This window comes from Triplophysa dalaica, chromosome 23 (assembly GCF_015846415.1).
Source record: "Triplophysa dalaica isolate WHDGS20190420 chromosome 23, ASM1584641v1, whole genome shotgun sequence".
NCBI classification, from domain to species: domain Eukaryota; kingdom Metazoa; phylum Chordata; class Actinopteri; order Cypriniformes; family Nemacheilidae; genus Triplophysa; species Triplophysa dalaica.
Window position 1 is genome coordinate 1315012 of NC_079564.1, and position 22308 is coordinate 1337319.

The window sequence follows — 22308 nt, forward strand, 5'->3', positions numbered from 1 at the left end:
AATTTTACAAGCAGGTCTTTAAAATAGTAAATTCACGTACAAATAAGCGAACTTGTTTATTTTGATGATGACATCACTACTTTCAGAGCAACAGCTAGAGATGGTCATTTTACTCAGGCAAATGACTAGTGCTACTATCCGCGCATTGAAGGAAGAACCGCAGGACCCAATCAGTCTCTTTCCGGCCTACCCGCCATCTTGCGTGCAACCGGGGTAAGATGTGCTCCAGATTTTGTGTAGAAAATCTTTTGATAATGTTTCATTCACTGATCAGAACTACCATTCAAACCGCACAAATAAATCCTTGCTTAATCTAGTATCGAAATCAAACCCAACTGTTTGACGATTGAGCCTGTGAAGGTTTAAAACACAGCGTCAAACTGCAGCGTGTCTTCCATGTGGGCCATGCGCTTAGTTACAGGACGGGGTCTGTTGGCGATGGTCTGAAATAAATATGGATACGAAATCCATAAGGTTCTAGGAATTTCTAGGGTTTTGATGTCACGTTGGAGTTTTAATGCAGAGAGATGTCACTAAATCCGTTTTGGTGGCAGTTTTAATCGAGCGGTTTTCCCATTTTCTTTCCAAGTCTATTCTAACGTTTACTTGACATTATAAAAATCAAATTATTGCTTCATTCCTATTGGAGTCTTGCTTTTATCGTGAATCTTTATTGTTAGTTATACATGGTAACGTTTATCAGTACATCTACCACAAAATGTCGGTGTACTTTAATGAGTACTTTTCATGTTGCCATCATTTTCTACAACTTTCTTATCGTTTTGATTGAAATTAACGTGCATTTAGTTTTTGTTGTAGAATATCAATCAAGTTTTAGTTTAAACTGAATACTAACCTTTTATTTTTACATTTTCCTTGCCTAGTAATCAGGCATCATGACGAACACAAGAGGCAAGAGGAGGGGGACCAGGTATATGTTTGCCAGGCCCTTCCGCAAGCATGGTGAGTTAACATGAATCGCACTTTTTTTATTATTGTGTGGATGACATTTTCTATTTGCTATAGAAAGTCTGACATTGCAAAATTAATTTTAACAGGTCCAATCCCACTGTCCACCTACATGCGTATCTACAAGAAGGGTGACATCGTTGATATCAAGGTACGTTTCTACCCATGACAATTATAGTTGTCAAACTGTCTTCTGCGAGTAATTTATGGGACGAACCTTCTATTTCAACAGGGCACAGGTACCGTTCAGAAGGGAATGCCTCATAAATGCTATCATGGCAAAACTGGACGTGTTTACAACGTTACACAGCATGCTGTAGGCATCATTGTCAACAAGCAAGTCAAGTGAGTCGAGTTGCTTTCATCACTTCATATGCAGGCTTGCTATAAATTACTTGAAGTTTTAGTAAAGTGGAGCTGTTTGTTTTTGAATATCTTTACACTGCAATTCTTTTGACGGTAGTCTTAAGTATTTTTGCTGTTTCTCGTAAGCGTTCTCACAATGTCGTCAGTTTAACTGAAGGCGCATTTCATCCCCGTTCACTTTGCCATAGGGGCAGCTAAGTGTCCTGTATGGTCATTCATATGGGGTAGAGCATTTATCCTTCTGAACCCGGCACAGATGTATTACTGTCTGTACCAAATTTTCAAAATGGGAACATGTCTTATGTTTGAAGTTTGTGAATGCTCAACATAAGCCTTGTTTTATTGTTGTTGTGACTTTCAGGGGAAGGATCCTGGCTAAGAAAATTAATGTGCGTATTGAGCATATTAGACACTCTAAGAGCAGAGACAGCTTCCTGCAGCGTGTGAAGGAGAACGAGAAGAAAAAGGTGGAGGCCAAGCAACAGGGCACCTGGATTGAGCTCAAGCGTCAGGTATGGGGAAATTTGCTTAGTAAATGCATACTTATCGGATTTTCATGAACGTCATTGTCCTTTCATGTACTGAATGTACCATGTTAGTTTTTGTTAGCTGGATGTTGTTAAACTTTTAGTAAAATGTAATCCAGTTTAAAACTTTTGACCAACATTATTTGTTAATCACAAATTGATGTCTTCAAATGCAACTAGTCATGGCTGTTAATCTTCTGTACTTTCACATCGACACTTTCATTACCTCTGTTGCTGATATCATCTCATTCCCTTCCAGCCTGCTGCTCCACGGTCAGCTCACTTCGTCAGCACCAAGAACAACGAGCCTCAGCTCCTGGAGCCCATCCCCTATGAGTTCATGGCTTAATTATGCTGACCAAATTAAAGTCCTTTGTACCAAAACTCTGTAAAAACTGTCTGTCTTTCCTTTCTAAAATACCTCCAACGGGTTTTTTTTTTTTCTGGGACTGTGTGGTATTAATATGGTAAGGAAGTCTCCTTATACTGCAAGCTTTTACTTCATCATATGATTTCTAGAAAACAACAGTGCTGAATTTAGAATTACATATGCATACCTTTATAGACCACTTATGAAGATGTAAACTACAATGATCTAGAAGAACCTCTGGTTTTAGTTTAACACAACACAAACGTTTAAACTGACAGAACATTTATAACTGGATCCAGATAAGTATTTCTTTTTTAAAATAAAATGAGGACAATAAAAACATCTCGTAAAGTGGTCTATTTGGCAGTAGTAGTGTTTTAGTGTACAACAGTTGCTTATTGAACACGTTTGTGACTTAAATGTGGCACTTAAAAGTGGGTTCACAAGTTATTCAAACAAAAAAGAATTAAGTAGCAGAAATGAATGGGTACCACTATTGTTTGGTTGCCAAGATTCATCAAACTATTGTGTTTTGCAGAAGATAGAAAGTCATTCAAAGTTAAAATGACAAGAGGGTGAGTAGTTAACAGAATTTTCATTTTTCGATAACCTTTCCCTTTAATGGTTTGTTGGAACTTAGAGAAGTTTAAATTCATTTGTTCTCACATTTAAAGTTAACAGGGATATACGCACTAAAATATTCTGACGCCGGTTGCATAGAATGCTTCGACTAGTCTTAGAAGTTATGTACTGCCAAATTCTCTGAAACGCCTTTGGAGACGGCTTATAGAGAAATAAACATTCAAGTCACGGGCAACAGCTCTGGTGGGCATTCCTGCAGTCAGCATGCCAATGCACACTACCTCAAATCTTGCGGAATCTTAGAGTGGCCTATTGTTGCGGCCAGCCTAAAGCACACCTGTGCAATAATCATGCGATCTAATCAGCATCTTGAAATGCCATACCTGTGAGGTGGATGACATATATCAGCAAAGGAGAAGTGCTCACTGAAACAGATTTGTGAACAATATTTGAAAGAAATAGGCCTATGTGTACATAGTCTTAGATCTTTGAGTTCAGCACATGTGTTGAGTTTATCATTTTAGACAGTGTAGATATATGTGGTAGATCATGAACACTGTCACTAGAGGGCAGCATTAGCCATTGCCCTGATAGAAAAACAAGTGTCCACATCAGTTTAACCAAGAGATTCTTGATTTGTCATAAAAAGACCCTTCGATGTGAAGCTGCATATGGGATCTACTTCTATAGCATTTGGACAGCATGAGGAACTAAAGTTAGGGACAGTAGCCGGCAGTTTGCAACTAAGGTGAAACTATGGCAATTAAAAAAAATAAATGGTACAGACATATTGGTTTCACAGAAAGGTCTTAAGGCTAGTTCCACACTATAATGAATGTTTGAGTTATCTTTTAACTGAAACCAACATGCATTGACATCTTAAAATATGTCAGTGCCATTGTTTTGTTTCAAGAATACATATTTAGATTACAAACTTTTACTAATTGTTTTTAAATCCTTAAACGGTCGGGCACAGACTTATCTTGATCTTAAAAACGCATATATTAACTCAGGCTTTTTATAATTCTGGAGGTTGATAAAGACATTGAATGTGTAGTTTTGTATATCTTTTTATCATTGTACAGCACATTGGATGAAAACAACAGTTGTATTAAATTGCGCTTTATAAAGAAATAAAGAAGCTTAACCCCAGTCATGTTTTTTTCTAAGGCATTTTTATAAAAGCAACTTCAATATTCTAATTTAAAGCTAGTCCTATAGTGTTCAAATAAGCCGTGTCTGTGAAACCAGGCCTTTTATGTTTACAGTAGCCAACTTTCATCGCTCAACATTTGGAAAATTTTAAGGTATACTATTTAGCATCATGTAAAAATAAAAATAAATAAAACAAAAGGTTGCATTCATAATTTAAAGGTTAAAAAGTAAAATAACAGATTGACTTGTATAAAGCACCAAAGGAATAGTACACCCAAATAATGGTCCCCATTAAAAATGACTATGGTCAGGTCAATGGGGACATGTTTAAGGTGAACTATTCCTTTAAAAGATTGTCAGTCTAATTGTATTTAGTGTTTTCTCCTTTAAATTGTAAAGTAGTGTCATGACCAAGCCACAAATCCTGATCACTTTAAAACACTCCAACACTCCAAATGTGTTGACACCTTCAAAAACCATACGAGCATCAACACTTCTTGGCCTTTAGTTCTTTGTGTTATGTGTGTGTATTGTTGTTCTTTGTGTGGTTTGGTGTGTAAGTGAGGACCACCTCTCTCTCTCTCTATCTTGACTTACTGTGTAATCGGTCCGTCTGAATGCCTGACTGGATATCTGACAAATATGTTATCTCGTCCCACCTCAGTACTTCACCCAATATTTGCTTCAATTAGGGTCCGTTTACTGAGATACGCCACAGCTGTGTGGGAGTGTATGACGATTGTGAGAAACAGCCTTAGTTCAATGGTGTTCTCGCACGTCCCTTATAAAAATGTTTAAATTGAATATGTTAAAGGGATAGTTCACCCCAAAATTTTATTCTGTCATGCTTTACTTGTCCCTCAGATTGTTCCAAACCTGTATACTTTTCTTTGTTTCCCCATTGACTACCAGTATAGTTTGGTAGTCAATGGGGGATGAGATCTGTTTGGTAGCCGATATTCTTCCAAATATCTTCCTTTGTGTTTTTTGCAGAACAGACATTTAAACAGGTTTGGAACAATCTGAGGTACAAGTAAATGATGACAGAATGTTCCTCTTCGGGTGAACTATCTCTTTAATAGTTTATCCAATACAAATGGTTTACCAACACGTGCATTTCAGTTATTTCACTTACATCAGATAGGTTGATATTATTGTACAGAATCTGTCCTTTTTGTTCCTATTCTGACGACCCTCAGAGGACAGACAGGTTTGGGTTATCCATGCAGAGAACAACAAGCTGAGAGGTCACTGCATGACTGTGAGAATGTGTGAAGATGACTAGATAACCTCATTGTATGCCATGCCTATCCGGTGTTCCTTTGCTATCATACTGGTGTTAGGTATTTGTAAGGATTGGGATAAAGGTGATGAGGTCATAATCAATAGTATCAATCAACAAGTGACATGTTGGCCTGGTATTGATTACAGATATTGAAAAGGCATGGAATTTCTTCTCGCAATCAAGTTGCTGTTCATTAACACTGACTAAATGCCAATAAATTCTAGAGCAAAACTGGATATTTCCATATCAATGATGTCTTTTTTTTACTTTGTCTCTTCTTTCTATTTAATTGTTGATCTGTGTAGAACAAAGTTTGGGAGTGAGGTTTTAAACGTAGCTTGCGTTTGTAATTGTATTCTGGCTTGTCTTCAGACACACTCATAATTTTCTGTAAATGTCCTCTTTTTCCCACTTTGTGTTTTTGTATTTATTATAACATAAATTCAACATCGATCGTGAAAGTTGAGCCGAGAGAACCTCCTAAATATTTACCATAATCTTGTACATGAATGGGCAAATGTGTTCTTCTCTTATGTCTGCAATTATTATTATAATTTTTTAAGATTGAGAATGTTTATGTTTTTATTTTGCACATTTAGAAGTTATAAAATATGTGATTTGGTGATCATGCATCAGCGGGTCAAGATTTAATTGAGTTCTCTTAAGGTACACAGCCACGTCCTCGTGAGTATTTTTCGCCTCTGTGCACGCTGAAGGGCTGCAAGGACCTGACTCATAGACTGAATTTAACGGTAAACAGAGAGAGGAGACGTAAAGAGGAAAACGTGATGGAGCAAAGTGGGCACAGCCAAGTCATGTAACACAAGGTGGTTAATCATACCTGTTTGACACTCAGACATTTAGGCCATCAGGCAGCACGGCAGCCGTATCGACCGGCCATGTTACACATTAACTTTCCTCTCTCGGCCTGGGAGACGAGCAAACATGGAAGACAGAGATAGAACATCTAAACACCACGTTGTCTTCTTCTCCCACCAGAGTCTCTCAGTCTTTTTGAAACCTCCAGGAGGTTCTGAAACCAGCAAGACTGGATCAAATGGGAGCCTGAAGGTACAACTCTCCACCACAAACGATTTGATTTGCTGTGAGCTGGTGTTTGTCTTTTTGCTTGTTGGTGCTTATCAGGACATATCATGGCCATTCAGATACAGAGACACCTTTATTGATCAGTCCCAAACATGGGGAGGGTTGGAACGCTACAAGACCGGATGTGAAGAAAGGAATAGAAGGGATTGTAGAGCTATACTATGTACAAATCTGGATTATTGTCTTTAGAGGCCAATTTAGACAGAGAATATAAAGATTATCATAGTGTTTTAAAACTCATTATTTTTCTAAGAGAGACACCTTTCTAACACCTTTGACTATCATACATTTTTTCCTATGGTAGTCAATGATGTCCCGAAACTGAAAATGATTTCTTCCAAATGTTTTTCTCTGTGTTCATCAGTACAAAGTAATTTATACAGGTTTGACATTACATGAGGGTAAGTGAAGGATGAAAGAATTTTCATGTTTGGATGAACTATCGCTTTATTAGCTTTACACTGAAGTTCTGGATCAGGTAATTCCAATACACTTTCAACTAAGGAAAGAAAAAAATCTTGTTGCCTTGGGTGAAAAGAGCTGCAGACAGAAAATGAGAAATAGTTTACAGTATGCAGCACTGGTTTTTATAATAAAACAGGGTCACCTTGGGACACAAATCATATATCAGTGTACTGTATATAGAGGCTGATATTCCACATGGGAGTAATTTCCACTTGTGTAGATCTAGTCAGACATTAAAACTCCTCCAGACAGACACAGACATACGTAGGGTTGAGTGGAGCCACAATTGACAGTTTAATATCCACAATTAATCTCTGTCAAACAATCCCAGAGACCTTCAATCCCAGTCACAAAGTGTGTAAAGGTGAACAGTCCCTGTTTATCAGGCGTCTTACACGTGTGAATCACTTTTCAAAACAAACAGTAATCTATACACTATTTGTGTATAAATCATACTTTTTTTGCGATAATGTTAACTGTGTCTGGTAGATGTCATTATATCAGCCAGTGCTTTAAAGCTATTTTAAATGTGAATTTAAAGTCCCAGTGAATAAAAAATAACAATTCCTTTTTTTCTTGAAATATTGCAGCGTTTATTGTAAATAGTTGATCAATGTGGGTCATAATCTTAAATTCAAATCTGAAAATGCACTTCCGTCTTGTAATGACTATCCATTTGAGCTGATTTATGTTAGACGGCCTGGGCGGAGCACCCGTTAACTCCTCCCCTTCAACTGTTAGTCTGCTGCCAGTTCCATTTCAAAATGCAACAGGTGTTTTTATATATCCAATCACATCGCAGATTAAATACAAAAGCCACGCCCACTATTTTTTCTCATTAGGAATTCCATTTCACTTGTATTTGAAAGTATAAACGATCGCAACTTCCGGTTCACGGGGACTTTAAGTAGCTAAATCATGCTGGAATACGTCATACTAATTAGCATATTTATGACGCAATCACTGTCTAGTATCAGCATTTTATTTCTGTTTTATTTCCTTCCTCTTCCTCCCGGTGCTCGCAAAGCCCAATATCAGGGCACTTGTTTACATATTTTATGTTCTTATTGTCAGACAACTAAACTAGTAGGAAATACTGGCTGAACGCAACCCATTTAAACTACTTAAATAATTAACAACATCAGAGTTGTGCTAATCACTATAACTAAAAGCAATAATTAAAATTCACTAAATGGTCCTGAAAAGTTTTTTTATTATAGTACAAAAGAGTACAAACATATAAAACTCATAACAACTAAAATAAAATAAAAATTACATAAATTAAACTTGGGGTATCATTTAAAAGTCAGGGGTAAAAAAATATTAAGCGCATAAATACAAATCACATAGTGTTCGCAAGTATTTATTGCTTTTTATATTGCTTAACGTTTGTCCATATTGTTTAATTTCCCTCAGAAAATGTTCATGGCTTAGCTTTATCCCATTTTTTTCACACGAATGTGATATTTACCAAGTAAAATAAAAAGTTGTACCAGAAAAGATATTGTACTTCTAGAATCAATGGTATCTTGTACAAAAGAAAGATGAATGGTACTGACAAGTCACTAAGTTGGCAACGCAGCAAGTGACGTCACATAAAGTGCGTTCACGCGCAGGTAGGTCTATTCAAATGAGGGGTGCGTCTTGTCTACCTGTGACTGCACAATTACCGTTTTTTAGCTATTAAAACAATAGAATCATTACTTATCAGTTTCCATCAATCTGAAAGTTTATCATAAGCAACCCGCTACACGATCATTCTAACGCTGTCATTCCTTTTCGAGACAAATTGCACCGTATGCAGTTCTTTTGGACCGGTTGGTATGTTCCACTCACAATAAAACGTAGCTCAATGAAACTTTAGTTTTGTAGGGAGAAGACCAACCTACCACCAGCTGAGGATTGTTGTTAAAGTAGCAAAAATGGGCGAACGACTTCAGCACCCTGATAAACATTTCATGTGTTCATTCGCAAACTGCAAGTCGTCGTTTTCTAAGATGTGGAAGTTGGAAGCGCATTACTGCAAGCACACTGGACTGGTGAGTCCTGAGGATTTTGAAACGAGTAAGGTTGACGATTCTGTGTTCGAGTTTAACGGAAGTAATGTTATGGAGTGCTGTTACGCTTTCATTCACGATTTTTAGAAGCCATTTGCATGTGGAAACTGCGACAAGAGCTATAACACCCGTTATCTGCTCACCCGACATCAGCTGAGCCACAGCGGCGAGAAGCCCTACCTGTGAGTGTCTCCAAACCAAAAGAGCTGCATATCTGCACAGCATTCATGAGCATCATCTCTGCTGAAAATAATCCATCACAAATACCATTTATTATTTACTTGCATCATTATAAACGCCTTGTGTAGTGTGTTAAGATTTAACAGTGATGCAATAGTTTCTTTCCACCAGTAAAGAACCACAGAGACCATTATCATTTAAAACCATCACAACTTCTATTGTAATCAAACCACTATCAGAATTTCTTTTTTCAGCAGGGAACGTGCCCTTGAATGCTGTAAAGGTAGACATCTCACTGTCATTTCTGCTGATCACCTGTTTTTGAAATCAAGGTGTTCGGTCAGTGGATGTTCGGATGCGTTTTCCACACCTGGAGCCCTGAAGAACCACGTTGCTCATGTTCACCAGCACAACCAGCGGTTTTATGTGGTGAGTCATTTGAAGCGACAAAAGCCTTCTGTTCGTTTTGTTTTCTGTTCAGATATGTTTGATTTTTCTGTCGCATAAGTGTTGTGATAATGGTTTGCAGTGCAACTATCAAAACTGTGGAAAGGCGTTCGGCAAGAAAAAGCAACTGAAGATCCACACGTGCAAGCACACAAAGGAGTTTCCTTTTGAGTAAGTGTTTCCTCGAGATGCCATTGTTTACACTATTTACTTTATTATTTCTCTTATTTGGTTGCTCATACATTCCTGTTTTAACAGATGTGACTTTAAGGACTGTGACAAGAAATTTTCCACCTCTAAAGATTTAAAACTGCATGAGAAGGTGCATAAAGGTAACACGAATGCCTCTCAACACATTACATTCTTCTCCTTTAAACCGTAAGAGAGATGAAACTATGTATGTTTATTTAAATTTGACAATTTAAGGTTATCCGTGTGCTGAGGAGTACTGCTATTTCAAAGGAAAAACCTGGTCGGAGTATCAAAAGCACAGAAAGGCAGTTCACAGGGGTATGTGCGCCTTGCTGATTGGTCATTTTGACACTTTACACAAAGTTTGTTCATCGTTCTAACGGCCCTTTGTTTGCAGAAACCCTTCCATGTGATCAATGCAAGAGGATTTTCCACCACGCTTGGTTTTTGCAGAAGCACAAACAGTGGGTTCACTCAGGTGAGCGGCGCATGTTTAAATGCACCAGAGAGGGTTGTCAGGAAACCTACACCACAAACTTCAACCTTCAGAACCACGTTCTGGCCTTCCATGAGAAAAGGTGTGATTTCATTTGCCTTTATGTAGGCTGCGGTAAAGCTTTTGCCATGGAGGTAAGTTCTCTGATGTCACGATTTTAAAACCGCTTTGGGAAACGCAAATTGTTTATGTAAATGTGGTCATTCCTGCTCAAAGGAAAGCCTGAGAAGGCATTCTGTGGTCCATAACCCCCAGAAGACAAAACTCCAGGTAAAGCTATATGATGTACTGGGGAATGTGTATTTAAATCATTGAAGATGTTTATCTGGGTCCTATCTTTTTGCAGAAGCCAAAAACCAAGCAGCACAAGACTCGATCAAAGTTTAATACATCAGAGGCTGCTAAAGTGTCTAAGGCTCTCCAAAACGTCTCGTTGAACAAGGCTATATGACCGAAGAGGCCATGAGTCTTCAAAACTTTTTTTTGTTATTTAAATAAAGCTTCCCTGTTTTGTTCCGTTTATAAACCTAGTACTTTCAGTTGAAGTCACTTTACTTGAATAAATGATCACTGTGGCAACTCTTTTGTTTTGTGGTCAATAAAGGTGGAGAAATGAACCCCCTGTCGTTGTTAATAAAAAAAAAAGTGGTTTGGTTCAACAAACCAAGCTTTTACCCTAAACTCATGGCTTGCTTTAGCCAATGTTGCCTCTCCCTCTTTACTTGTGTTTACATTTAAGATCCGTAAAACAAATTCACATTTTCCCCTTTTCTAGGATAAATTAAAACTTGGGCTCTCCTGTTTTTTGCAAAGTTGTGGATATCCTTAGGACAACTTTTTAAATCATCCTTTTAATCTTCCAACCAGGATTAGGTGCTTCTAGACTATAGTTTTTCACTTCTGATTTCCCTCTGATTTAAGGAGTACGTTATGGTTCAGTTTGGGGTTTGGTGTGCGTTTAGGTTTCATTTATAAAAATGTTATCCTTAGGTCAACAAAATATGTTGTCCTGAGGACATCAACCACTTGACAAAATCAGGTCGAGCTAAAAACTTACTACCGTAAAAATGCAAGTCAAATATCAGTATGAGGGGATTTACATCATTAATGTACCAGATAAACTGAGGCTCATCTCTCATGTCCTCATTGGGAAAGATTTATTAAACAGCTGTGCACATTCATTCACTCATTCATACTTGCACACACATTTTTTTTAGTCTGGTCTCATTTTCCCTCAAACATTCACGAACATAGATCACATTTAGAGATATTGTATATAAAACCTCCGGTTGAGTTGAACGTTGATCGGCATGGTGATGGGAACCCTTAAGGCTGCTCTCCAGAGGGGGTGTGGCCTCATGGGCGTGGCAGGTTTTCTAAGGCCTGATTTATTCAGCATCAAGTAAAAGCATTCAATTTCCGAGACTCGGGCTTGAAATGATGGTGCCTCCGTGGCAGAAAATCGAACACATGGGACCTTTAGAACACAGGTGTGAGGACTGTCTGAGATGAGGTGTGGTGCCCGCTTGGTGTTATATTAGACTTCCTGGCCAGGACACAACAGTGAGTGCCACCCTGCTCCGCTGTTCCTTCAGCATGGGCACCAGGGCAGAATGACTCATGCCAGCCGTGGACAGACTGTTAACAGCCACTATCATGTCACCACACCTGGGGGAAATAAAATCACATTGATGTTTCGGTGACGCAGAATAACAATCAATTTAACAATTGTGGTCAGTGGCATCATCAAAAATATTGAGGTTTATTATTGAATGCAGGGGACGTAATTTCCACGGGGGACATGTCCCCCTCACTTTTCAAAATCCTGTGTGTGTCCCTCAAATTTGTTTGCTATGATTTTTTTACCACACGCCATCATCGCCACGGAGAAGCACTAGGACCGAGCAGGACACTGAGAGTCTTCCTGTGTTGAAGCGCGTGTCGCATGAACTCTAAAATAGAATTTAATAGAAATTTGTTTTTATGTGGTCATGGTTTTATTGTTTGGCTATGTTAAGCTTCTTTCTTCTTATGGACTTCTATGGGGAAGAAACACATTACTCGTTATTTTTGTTTTGGTTGTTTAACAAGGACTCGTTCTTTTAACAGCAGTTAGTGTTCATGACAAGGCTTGACAGAAACGTGGGTTTCCGTGGTCGTTGTTCGGGTACTTAAACCTTGTTAAACATAAGACATTAGTCATCCGTCTCGTCTCCTTCCGACCGCAGATTCAGATTTACAAGTCATGTTTTCCTCCGTTTCGCAGTCAATACTCACATTTTCCCCCTTCATGAACATCAACTTTTGCTATACAATAAAAACACCTTTTGGTTCATGGTTCAATCAATTTCAACAATCAAAAACAACGTAAAACATAGGAGTTTTGAATTTGTGATAGGATTCAAATCAAGAACATTTCCCGCCATCTTGTGTCCCCCCCACTTCTCAAACCAAAGTCACACCATTGAATTTATTTTTTGAAGTGTAGCTGTCAAAAGTTTTAAAAGATGATGATTCAATCGTTCGTAGTATTTAGTTTGACCTTCCAACGTTGACATAAATGATGTAGATTTACATTTGACACGAGTACAATGTACAATATCATTTACATGATAGCCAAAGATGTGGAAGGAGTTTATAAGTAATAATGTAAGTTCTCTTTATATACATAAGTGAAGCATTTGATTATATTGTTTTGATTTCTTTACACTTACTTTAGACGGCCATCATAGTAAGCGGGTGTTCCAAGGACGATGGTTTTGATGAAGAATGCCTGGTTGCTGTGGTTCTCCTCATAACCTCCAACAATGCTGAACCCCCAGCTGCCAGGGTGACTTCTGCGGAGGACGATCTCATGGCTGCCATGCAGGTAGCTGTGTCAGAGATGCAGAAAAAGAACAACTCTGAGCCATTTCTATAACATTGTGGTCTCTAGATAAAGCCGTATCTATTGGATTAATGGATAACTGTTATACTGAAATGTATACTTTAATGAATTTCGGAGGTGATATAAAACAGAAAAAGTGAAAGAGAAAAGATAAGGATGGACCCAATGACCTCTGATATCAGCCTGACACTAAACTGAAATGGGGTTGGAGCAAGTTATCTCCACCTTTACGCTCAAATGATAATCTGCAGCTGTTGATGTTTACATCACGACCGAGCCATAATCCTCTCGTGGGCTGCATAAAGCCGCTGATGCAAAACACACAGACACTGGACATTTTCCACGTCAAAGTATTTCAAATAGCTCATTTTGTCCTTACAAACTGTTCCATCTGGGATTTGGATGAAAAAGTAGGTGAACCTAAACCTGCAGTAATGGCCAGATTGCCTGGACCATTTTCATTTTTTCTGGATCAGTGCTCAGCAAGGTGAGGGAGATATTTATAAGCATCCCAGCGGGGCTCCAAGAGAGAGTCCCGAAAAAACGCATTTGGACTTAAATTAAATTCTGTTTGAGACCTCTACAAGCCAAGCGTCACTGGTTTTATTCATCAAACAATGTCCCATATAGCTCGGCCTCACAAAAGACTGTACTTTTACCTAGGGAGTCCAAGCCACATGACCCAAGATGGCGACCAACTTGTGTCATAGTCATTTTCGTGTGGTGGGAGAAGTTCTTCCTCCGGGCCCGGTTCTTCCACAGTGCTGACCTCTAACGCCTTCAACTGGACTGAACAGGAAGCGGCGCTAGACTTCAAAGTGCCCACTGCCTCACCGTGGCTCAGGTCGGTCAAGTCCTGACCGTTAATACTCAACAGCACATCCCCTGGGCAATGACAGACAGAAAGGGCGTTTAGACTCCAGGCGGGACAGAGGGACAATGCAGCACATATGCTGAAATTCCCATAGAGGTTTCGGTTCAGTGCACATCATCAGTGCAGAGTTTGTTTTGGGGGCTTTTTTACTGCCTCTTAATTAGAAAGACACAAAAAGTAGAGAACGTAAAATATATCAGAATGTGAAAAGTAGGAGCTAAATTCTAATTTTTGTTTATTCACCCTCGTTTTATTCCAAACCTGTATAAAACTCTTTCTTCTGTGGAACACAAAAGAAGATAATTCGAGAAATGTCTAGTTTTTCTGTGTTCATACAATGGAAATCAATTTGAGCCAATGTTGTTTGGTTTCCAACGTTCTTAAAAATATATTTTGCTTTCTGCAGAACAAAGAAAGTCAGGTTTGAAATGACAGAAAGACGAGTTAATGATGAACGAATTTTCAGTTGTGGGTAAACTATCCCTTTCATGACACAAGGCAATATACTGTGTTCTACCTCTAGGGATTACAACAACAATTTTTTTTTCTTTAAAATAACCTACAACCTTTTGACACTTTTATCCAAAGCTTTATATACACAGAATATAGAAATGCCAAGGTAAGTCTGAATATGAATTTATAAATGAACCTACCACGTTTGATTCGTCCATCCCTTGACAAGCAGCCATGGGGCTGGACGCTTGTCACAAAGATCGGCAGCTCTCCGCTCTTGCTGCCCCGACCTCCCGCCACAGTCATACCCAAAGACTCGTGTGGTTCCTTCTTCACAGTGATGTGCTTCTCTTTACAAGTCACACACTGGGAGAGGTCCTACAACACAAAAGGGGAAACTGATTCTAACGCTGATCGGCTCTCATTATCCCTACGAGATCAGCAGTGCTCTAACTTCATAATGGATCTCGTGACAGATCCAACCAGGAGGTTTCAGGAGTATTTAATGTCTTGGTCTGAACCCATGGAAACCTGGAGGCTACCCAGATGCTTTGGAAATAGGGCTCCCTAATTACGGCACTACGGTGGATAATACTAAAATAGAATCTTCAACACGCGTAGTCTCTCACGGCCACAGTAGTTTGTACTTACTCTCTGGGTGGAAGACCTGGCAAGATGCAGACTCGGAACGGGGCTGGGGGTCGCGGTGGAGGGGAGAGGGGCGACGTGGTCGTGGCACCAAATGTCCCTGGTCAGAGTGGAGCCGGTGTGCACGGCCATGGTCTGCTTGCTGGAGCGGCTAATCAACAGATTGACTCTTTCTCCACTAGCCTGGAAGATGACAGTAGGCAGTCTGTTAGACTTACAGTATAAATACCTAATACTCTCAGGCTCTATGGGGGCTCTGTATTTTACAATGACAGTCTGCTATCTGCCGGAGCTATTCTTAATAACGCTTAAGCTGCCCTTTCGTGGGCAACCGGATGGGAAAAAGAAGCTCACGTAGACATAAAGGTCCTATCAATCACATTACCCTTTGAGCAGGGCGGCAGTGTCCTTGTGTCCCCAAAAAGGCAAGTACGACAATGGCTGTCTTGTTAAATCGCAGACAAGAGGCGGAGGTTGCCATGCAGTGGATGTTAGTGGTCTAATAAGCAAATATTTATACACTATCATCAACAACTGAGTTGGCTCTACCTGTATAATCTGAGCTGCTTGCTCAGGTGTGCCGTGTCTCAGGTCATGCTCGTTGACGGTTAACACTCTGTCGTTGCTGCAAAGTCGTCCGTCTTTAGCGGCGAGCCCTCCCTCCAGCAAGTCCAGGATAAACACGCCTGCCTCGTCCGTCCGCCGCACCAGCTTGATCCCCAGCTGCTCGGATGATTCCCGCTTGTTCAGGGTAATGCGTATGCTAGTGGGGCTGCCCTTAGGCGTAGCAGTTGCCACCGGTGGCCTGGCAGAACAGCGGCGCTCCCTCAGAACCGTCAACTGCAGAGTGGCGCAGGGACGCGCCAGCGTGGAGCGAGCGTAGCTATGTGCCACGTTACTGATATCTACATTGTTCACCTGTACACAAATGGGTAGTGTTGAGAAAATAAATGAGTTTGAAGGATTCATGATTTCAAGATGGCAGTTTGAATGGTAACACGTAGTTTTTTTAAATATACATTTTTAGGCTTTTTGACTTTAGATAGGACAGTGGAAAGGTGACAGGAATGAGACAGGGGAGCAGGACTGGCAAAGGACCGCACAAGTCGGGAATCGTATTCGGGTCAGCGCGAGTGTACCAACGCTATATGTCGGCGCACTAACCACCAGGCTACTGGCGCCGACAGGACATAGATTGTAACAATACATTTTGATGCAAAAATCACTTTTTTAAAGGTCCAGAGTATTAAATTTAGCAGCATCTATGCGGGGCTCCAAGAGAGAGTCCGGAAAAAACGAATTTGGACTAAAATTCAATTCTGTTTGAGACCTCTACGAGCCAAGCGTCACTGGTTTTATTCATCAAACGGTGTCCCATATAGCTCGGCCTCACAAAAGACTGTACTCTTACCTAGGGAGTCCAAGCCGCGTACAAGTCCAAGATGTTGTTACGTTTTCACTTCTTTGCCAAAGCATAAAACATATTTACGATACGAGCTCGGTAGAATAGTTTGTCCATTTAGGGGTTCAGTAGAAACAACATGGTGAATTCTATGCAAGTGGAACCGCGGTGTATGTAGATAGAAATAGAGTTAAAAAAGTTAAAAATGAATGCTTAAAAATGAACAAAAATCTGTTTTTGTTACAAGTATAAATAATAATTGCTATCCTTACTTCTATTTTTTTAATAAAGATATGTAGTTAATGTGATTTTTCATAGAAAAATGAAAATTCTGTCATCATTTACTCGCCCTCTTGTCATGTAAATCTGTATGAGTTTCTTTCCTCGGTAGAACACAAAATAATATATTTTTGTAAAAATATTGTGGACCGAACGGCGATGGCAGCCATTCACTTGCATTGGTTTTGTGTCCATACAATAGAAGTGAGTGGCTGTTTGGTTATCAACATTCTTCAAAATATCTCCTTTTGTGTTCTGCAGAAGAAAGAAAGTCATGCAGGATTGAAATGACAAGATGGTGAGTAAATGATGACTATCGCTTTAAGAGATTCTGCAATTTTATATTTCAATTAGAGATGCTGATAAAGAGGCAAAAAAGATTGCAGCCCTATTGTTCATTTCTACATACTCAGATACACCCTTTTGACATTTTAAATGACCATTTATCTAGAAAAACATGCTGTAAATTGTTGTTTGTTCATGTCACCCAATGTATTAACTTATGCTATTGAATTAATGCCTCATTGCACCGCTTGTATATGAAGATCATTTACGTAGATCAAATCTATTTGTGGAATGTGGTGAAACATGCACTGTATCTATTTAAACAGAAAGCTATTCAGCAGCCTTCACCAGCGTTCCTCAGAGATTGATGAAAGGCATCAGGGCTGTTCTGTAAATAGCAGTGAGATGCTTTTTTTAATCAGGACATTATTTTGGAACGTTGCTGGCAGTACCTGAAGTATTTGGTCGCCGGCCAGCAGCCTTCCATCCCGGGCTATAACACCATCACGGTACACCTCCTGTATGACCACGTTTATCAGCGGCGTCTCGTTTCCCCCAACAATACTTATGCCAAGCTCCATGTAAGGGTTTGAACGATGAACCTCAATGGTTGTGATTTCGCCCTCGGGTAGGGACGGAAGTTTCACACAACCTGAGGAACAGACGTATTGAACCAAGGTATAGTTTGATATATAAAGGTATAGGCTTAGTTTGGAAGTGGATGTCAGAGTTGTACCTTCTTCCGCAGAGAGAGGAAGACTTTCAACAAAGTCCCACCCCGAAGAGGCTGAACTACCAGTGCGTAGAAGATGGATGCAGGGGTTGCTAAGTGGGCGCTTCACGCGTGTAGGAGCGCATTCAAGACCATGGACACCTTTGAAAGAAAAAATAACCAAGAAAGGTCCATTTTCATCACTAGCTATGGTCCAAAATTAGGATGCTGTTTTGTAGGCGGTAAGTTGTAGCAAAAGTGGGCTTACTGTCTTCTTCGGTGCTCTCTTCAAAAGCAGGGTTGTCTACCCCAGGCTCTTCCGTCCATGTAAGAACATTGTTGCATGCGTTTGATCCAGCAGGTGGTGATGGAGTACCTTCCTTTATCTCATTTTGGGGGGATTTGGGTGGGTTGGTCGCCATAACCTTGTCCTCGCTTGCTTCCATCTGTGTCTCTTCAAGCTTTGTTCGCTGACTCTGTGTTCCAGGACACCTGCATCCACATACAGTAGACACAAACATGCATAAACACAGTGACTCCAAAATACACATGGAAGTCTTGGTAATAAGAAGTGTGAATCTAGAGAAAAACAGGCATCAAATTTGTTTACTTTTTTACAGAACAATCTAGGTTTGCTCTTTATTTTTTACACTTCAACGTCTATTTTTGCCTTTGACATTATTTGGGAGGATTTCAACATTTTAATTTACAAAACTAGACTGTCCTACAGTTAATGGCTCTCATTAATTACTTTACGCCCCAATGGGGACAAATACCTGTAGGACAATCTTACACGCTGAGGTCTCACAGTTTAATGCGAAAGCATCAGAGTGTCAACCAAGCTAAGAGAAGATAGCTAATGCTGGCAATGACTCTTAGCCTTCCCTTTGGAAGGTGTTTAAGCTTTGGTAAAGTTAATCTTCCCGTGGACTTCAGTGCCCTTTATTGACAACATAAATAACACATTCTTGCAACAATAATACAATCATCTACGGAGAGAACAAATGATCTTACAACAAACTCTGCAAACTTGTGTTCATTCTTAGAAAAACAAATCATTTATCCTGTTTTGTGTTGGTGAACTAACACTACTTTGAACTACTCAACAGACATTTGGCTTCTGACTCCAGACTTGACACCAAACCCTTCGCAGGCCAAGACTTTGAATTCATCCAAAGGCACCACCATCAAGCCAAACTTTTACACTGAAACTAATCTCAAATCTATATCGATCTTCGACAAAACATACTGCAGTCTTGCCAAATCTTTAAAAATACTATGCTGGACTCACCATAGTTCTGGGTTACCCTTGGCGGTCTCGCAGAAGAAATGGTTAAACAGATTTCTAGAGTTGAAGTTTCCTAGCATGGCTGCAGGGAAAATGAAACTGGTGCTGGTCAGCTCATGACACGGGGCTGACTAATCTCTCATCACATGACAAAGGGGCAAATAATCCCCAGATGGGATGTCAGATCAACCCCAGCCGGCAATAAAGTGACTCTGGAGTAACTGGAGCCTCGTCTGCGGAGCATCAGCACTACTTCAGCCGAGTCTATGATATTGCGCTCCTGCAGGCATGAGGTTTTGCTAAAGATGGATTATTAAAATGCATTCTGCATGTTGGCATTTCATGGGGTAAAATGGATGCAACTTCTTATGAAGAACCAGTCAGTATATTTAAAATGGTTTGCATTGATTCTTTGAAAGATAGCACCTATACTGTGCCCAAACAGTACTTCAAATAAACAAACTATGGTTAGATGATTCCTTCTTTCTGATCTTGTCTGAATATTTGTAACGGCGTGATTATTTACCTGTGTTTGAGATGTGCCTCCAGGTCACAGCGAGGCATGCTGAGCGAACAGCTGGACGTGAGCGGGCAGGTGACAAACAATTTATCCAGTAGCTTGTGCACCAAAATGCTTGAACGCCGGCAGACCTGCAGCTGCAGATGCGCGCGGTCCAGCGGACAAAAGTCCCGTTCCTGCAGGAAGCTGCGTAGACAGCGAGCACAAAAGGTGTGGCCACATGGTGTATCCAGGGGCTGAACTAATGGTTGAAGGCAAATGTGGCACACCAAGTCATCGTCCACCTCCAATCGATAGTTATAAAGGTGATTCTCCCAGGTGCGGTGGATCTGGCCACATTCTGAGCAAAGGGCCTCCAGAAGAGCATCGCTCACCTTTCCTGGATCCACTCCCTCGCCCAAACTGCCCATTGCACACAGCACTCTGCTTCGGCCACACGCTCAGTTGCTTGGATACGGGGGCGTCCGCCCCATGGGCGTCAGAGGCTGCGCGACTCCAGCAGGGGACGGCCACCCCCTGGTGACATCACTCTGGAGGGTCGCAAAAAAGGAGAGTTATTATTCTGAATGAGAGAAAGTGTTATGCGTCGTGTGTTGTGAGGATGAGATTATGTTGCAAAGCAGTGTGGGTTTACTCCCGCACATTAATCTGACAGTGTAATCTCCTGGTCTCTCGCCGGAGCAATCCTTCAATCCCGCAGAGAGAGAATTATCTAGGATTGAGGCAGAGAGTGCGGAATCAAGAGGTTTTGATGTGGAAGTGAGAAAAGGAAAAGAAGAGGAAAAAAATCTATTATAAATTAAACAAATGAACAGAATTGTCTGTTAAAGGGATAGTTAACCCAAAAACATTTTGCCATTTTACTCCACTAAATCTCACGTGTGAAAGAAATGTAAATTTTGTCAAACTGTGATCAACTACAAGGCACATGGAAAGCAATGATTATTGATTATTGTATTGAGTTGTGCCACATTTTAATACACACACATGCCAAAAATATTTAAGAGCATTGTATTGAGAGAGATTTTTAAAGTAGAAGATTATGAGTGAATTTCTGTTTATCACACAAAGCTGGTTGGATGGATGCAGAACACTTGAATTACAGTAAGTCATATGGATAACTTGTATGGATAATATTCACTTCCACTGTATGGAAAAAGCAGCATTCTAAAATCCTTCAACAGCCCCTTATTAAAGAAAAGTGAAGGGGCGAACACAAACTACACAATACAAAACAAAACAATTATATTTAAAAACACATCTAAAGGCCCAGATTTAGACTTTAATACAGTAACAATAACAGCCTCAGCATTTATGATTGTGGCCTTTTGAGGCCACCAATCATCAGTATCCAGCAGCTGTGCATCCATGACCAGCTCCACGCTTGGACCGGAGAGTGCAAGTCTGTCGACAGCATCTCCGTGACTACCTGCCACTGTTTTTATCTTGCAGCTGGACATGAATAAGTCATGAAGACACAAGGCTCCTCTGTTCCCACTACAAAGCCCTGTCAACATCTCATCAGACACACAAACTCACGCTCGCTGCCAGTGTGCAATGTCCAGTACACTGTAAATGTCTCAGTGTGGTTGGCATTTTATCATGATGTCTGTACTTAGACCTCAGCCTGCTTCATGGCATGTCGTGAAAGTACTTTAAATAAGGCTGAAGAATGGCTTTTTGTTGCCAGGAGAAATTCTGTTGGTGAACTATGTTCTCTGACGACTTTTAATCGCAAGGGAGTGTTGTTTAGATATTGACTGCGATGGACACTCATTTCTATCCTTGTATCTCTAGCAGCTTGTGTCGGTCGTCTGTTCCTACTTGCAAAATGGCACATTCGCGCGTGCTGGCAGATGAAGAATAAAATGTTTGTTCCTCCGAATGTTTGCTCAACTCAATGGCCGTCGTTGACTTAACATTTAAGAAAAACAATACAATATATGGTTGATGTTTTAACGCGCGCGTTGGAATCAAGCGCGTTAATGGATGTCATATGCGCACATATAAAGTAACGTTATTTACTAAGGAATATCAATAAGCAATGACATGTTTTTATTCTGCAGCCCTGATTTATCCAGTAACCACCATTTTTGATACCCATCACCCGTTCGTTTGCCAAATCAATGCCCTGACCTTATTTTTCCTGAAAGGTTGTAGATGCACAAACAGGTAGGAAACAAAAATAAATGAACGGAGGGAGGGTGGGTGGGTGGAGAATAACGGCGCGTTCGGTATTGAATTAAAAGGTCTGTGGATGACACCTGCATGAATTGTGTCGTTAATAAGGCGGATCGCGTCCCGATGTATAACATAAATAAATATCGATATCTCATTATTTCTGGAACGGCGCGGCTCGCTGCACAACTAACGTTATGACATCGCCTGCAAGACGGACCACAATGACATCCAATAATAGCCTTTACATGTAGCAATAAAGGCTCGGGTTTTAATGTGAGTATATGAATTAAATTACCTATTCGTGCTCCCCTTGGATGGTGTGAACTCTGGCCCCGAGAGGGGAGAATCATTGAGCTCAATCACATTCACCGCAGCTTGCCCGAGCCGCATCCGCACGTCAAAACACCCCCGTATCTGTCTTGGATGAAGGCCCGCCCCTTTTGCTTCGCGCAGACACCTGGGCGGGCGTTCGCGCCGTCACTCAAAAAACCGTGCCCATTCAGGCGCCTGATTAAAATGCGGTCGTAATACACAACCTCAACCAAATGTGGGAAATAAAATGAAGTGATTGTAATATCGAA

At 40.4% G+C, this 22308-nt stretch overlaps 3 protein-coding genes across 7 annotated transcripts; 2 read left to right on the plus strand and 1 right to left on the minus strand.

Annotated features, from left to right (window-relative positions):
- Positions 1-86: 86 nt before the first annotated feature.
- Positions 87-2246, plus strand: rpl21 (ribosomal protein L21). Its single transcript, XM_056738244.1, has 6 exons — positions 87-213; positions 885-963; positions 1059-1120; positions 1202-1314; positions 1697-1847; positions 2122-2246. Exons 2-6 carry the CDS (start codon positions 897-899, stop codon positions 2209-2211), a joined length of 483 nt encoding a protein of 160 aa, XP_056594222.1. The 5' UTR covers positions 87-213; positions 885-896; the 3' UTR covers positions 2212-2246.
- Positions 2247-7372: 5126 nt separating this feature from the next.
- On the plus strand, positions 7373-10815 carry gtf3ab (general transcription factor IIIA, b). Of its 4 annotated transcripts, none has more exons than XM_056738690.1 (9): positions 7373-8865; positions 8971-9065; positions 9318-9492; positions 9572-9681; positions 9769-9842; positions 9937-10020; positions 10100-10332; positions 10415-10468; positions 10545-10815. In XM_056738690.1, exons 1-9 carry the CDS (start codon positions 8749-8751, stop codon positions 10647-10649), a joined length of 1047 nt encoding a protein of 348 aa, XP_056594668.1. In that variant the 5' UTR covers positions 7373-8748; the 3' UTR covers positions 10650-10815. The 4 variants fall into 4 exon arrangements, with proteins under 4 accessions (XP_056594668.1, XP_056594669.1, XP_056594670.1 ...); XM_056738691.1 differs by having other exon boundaries at positions 9593-9681; XM_056738692.1 differs by having other exon boundaries at positions 7374-8865; positions 9396-9492.
- Positions 10816-11333: 518 nt separating this feature from the next.
- lnx2a (ligand of numb-protein X 2a) lies at positions 11334-22157 on the minus strand. Of its 2 annotated transcripts, XM_056738687.1 has the most exons (11): positions 22023-22157; positions 19553-20076; positions 18007-18230; positions 17763-17900; positions 17479-17678; positions 15610-15978; positions 15064-15243; positions 14613-14790; positions 13745-13970; positions 12913-13071; positions 11334-11866 (listed from the first exon to the last, which is right to left on the minus strand). In XM_056738687.1, the coding sequence occupies exons 2-11, from the start codon at positions 19954-19956 to the stop codon at positions 11731-11733; spliced, it is 2214 nt and encodes a 737-aa protein (XP_056594665.1). In that variant the 5' UTR covers positions 19957-20076; positions 22023-22157; the 3' UTR covers positions 11334-11730. The 2 variants fall into 2 exon arrangements, with proteins under 2 accessions (XP_056594665.1, XP_056594666.1); XM_056738688.1 differs by lacking the exons at positions 19553-20076; positions 22023-22157 and adding an exon at positions 19030-19480.
- Positions 22158-22308: the final 151 nt, after the last annotated feature.

Excerpts from the sequence above, each read along its gene's own strand:
- rpl21 (XM_056738244.1), top strand. The coding sequence starts at position 897 with ATGACGAACACAAGAGGCAAGAGGAGGGGGACCAGGTATATGTTTGCC. Across the intron at positions 964-1,058 it reads CAGGCCCTTCCGCAAGCATG|GTCCAATCCCACTGTCCACC; the intron begins GTGAGTTAACAT and ends TAATTTTAACAG. Across the intron at positions 1,121-1,201 it reads GTGACATCGTTGATATCAAG|GGCACAGGTACCGTTCAGAA; the intron begins GTACGTTTCTAC and ends CTATTTCAACAG.
- gtf3ab (XM_056738690.1), top strand. The coding sequence starts at position 8,749 with ATGGGCGAACGACTTCAGCACCCTGATAAACATTTCATGTGTTCATTC. Across the intron at positions 9,066-9,317 it reads AGCGGCGAGAAGCCCTACCT|CAGGGAACGTGCCCTTGAAT; the intron begins GTGAGTGTCTCC and ends TTCTTTTTTCAG. Across the intron at positions 9,682-9,768 it reads ACAAAGGAGTTTCCTTTTGA|ATGTGACTTTAAGGACTGTG; the intron begins GTAAGTGTTTCC and ends CTGTTTTAACAG.
- lnx2a (XM_056738687.1), bottom strand. The coding sequence starts at position 19,956 with ATGGGCAGTTTGGGCGAGGGAGTGGATCCAGGAAAGGTGAGCGATGCT. Across the intron at positions 18,231-19,552 it reads GAGGCACATCTCAAACACAG|GTGTCCTGGAACACAGAGTC; the intron begins GTAAATAATCAC and ends ATGTGGATGCAG. Across the intron at positions 15,244-15,609 it reads AAGCAGCTCAGATTATACAG|GCTAGTGGAGAAAGAGTCAA; the intron begins GTAGAGCCAACT and ends GTCATCTTCCAG.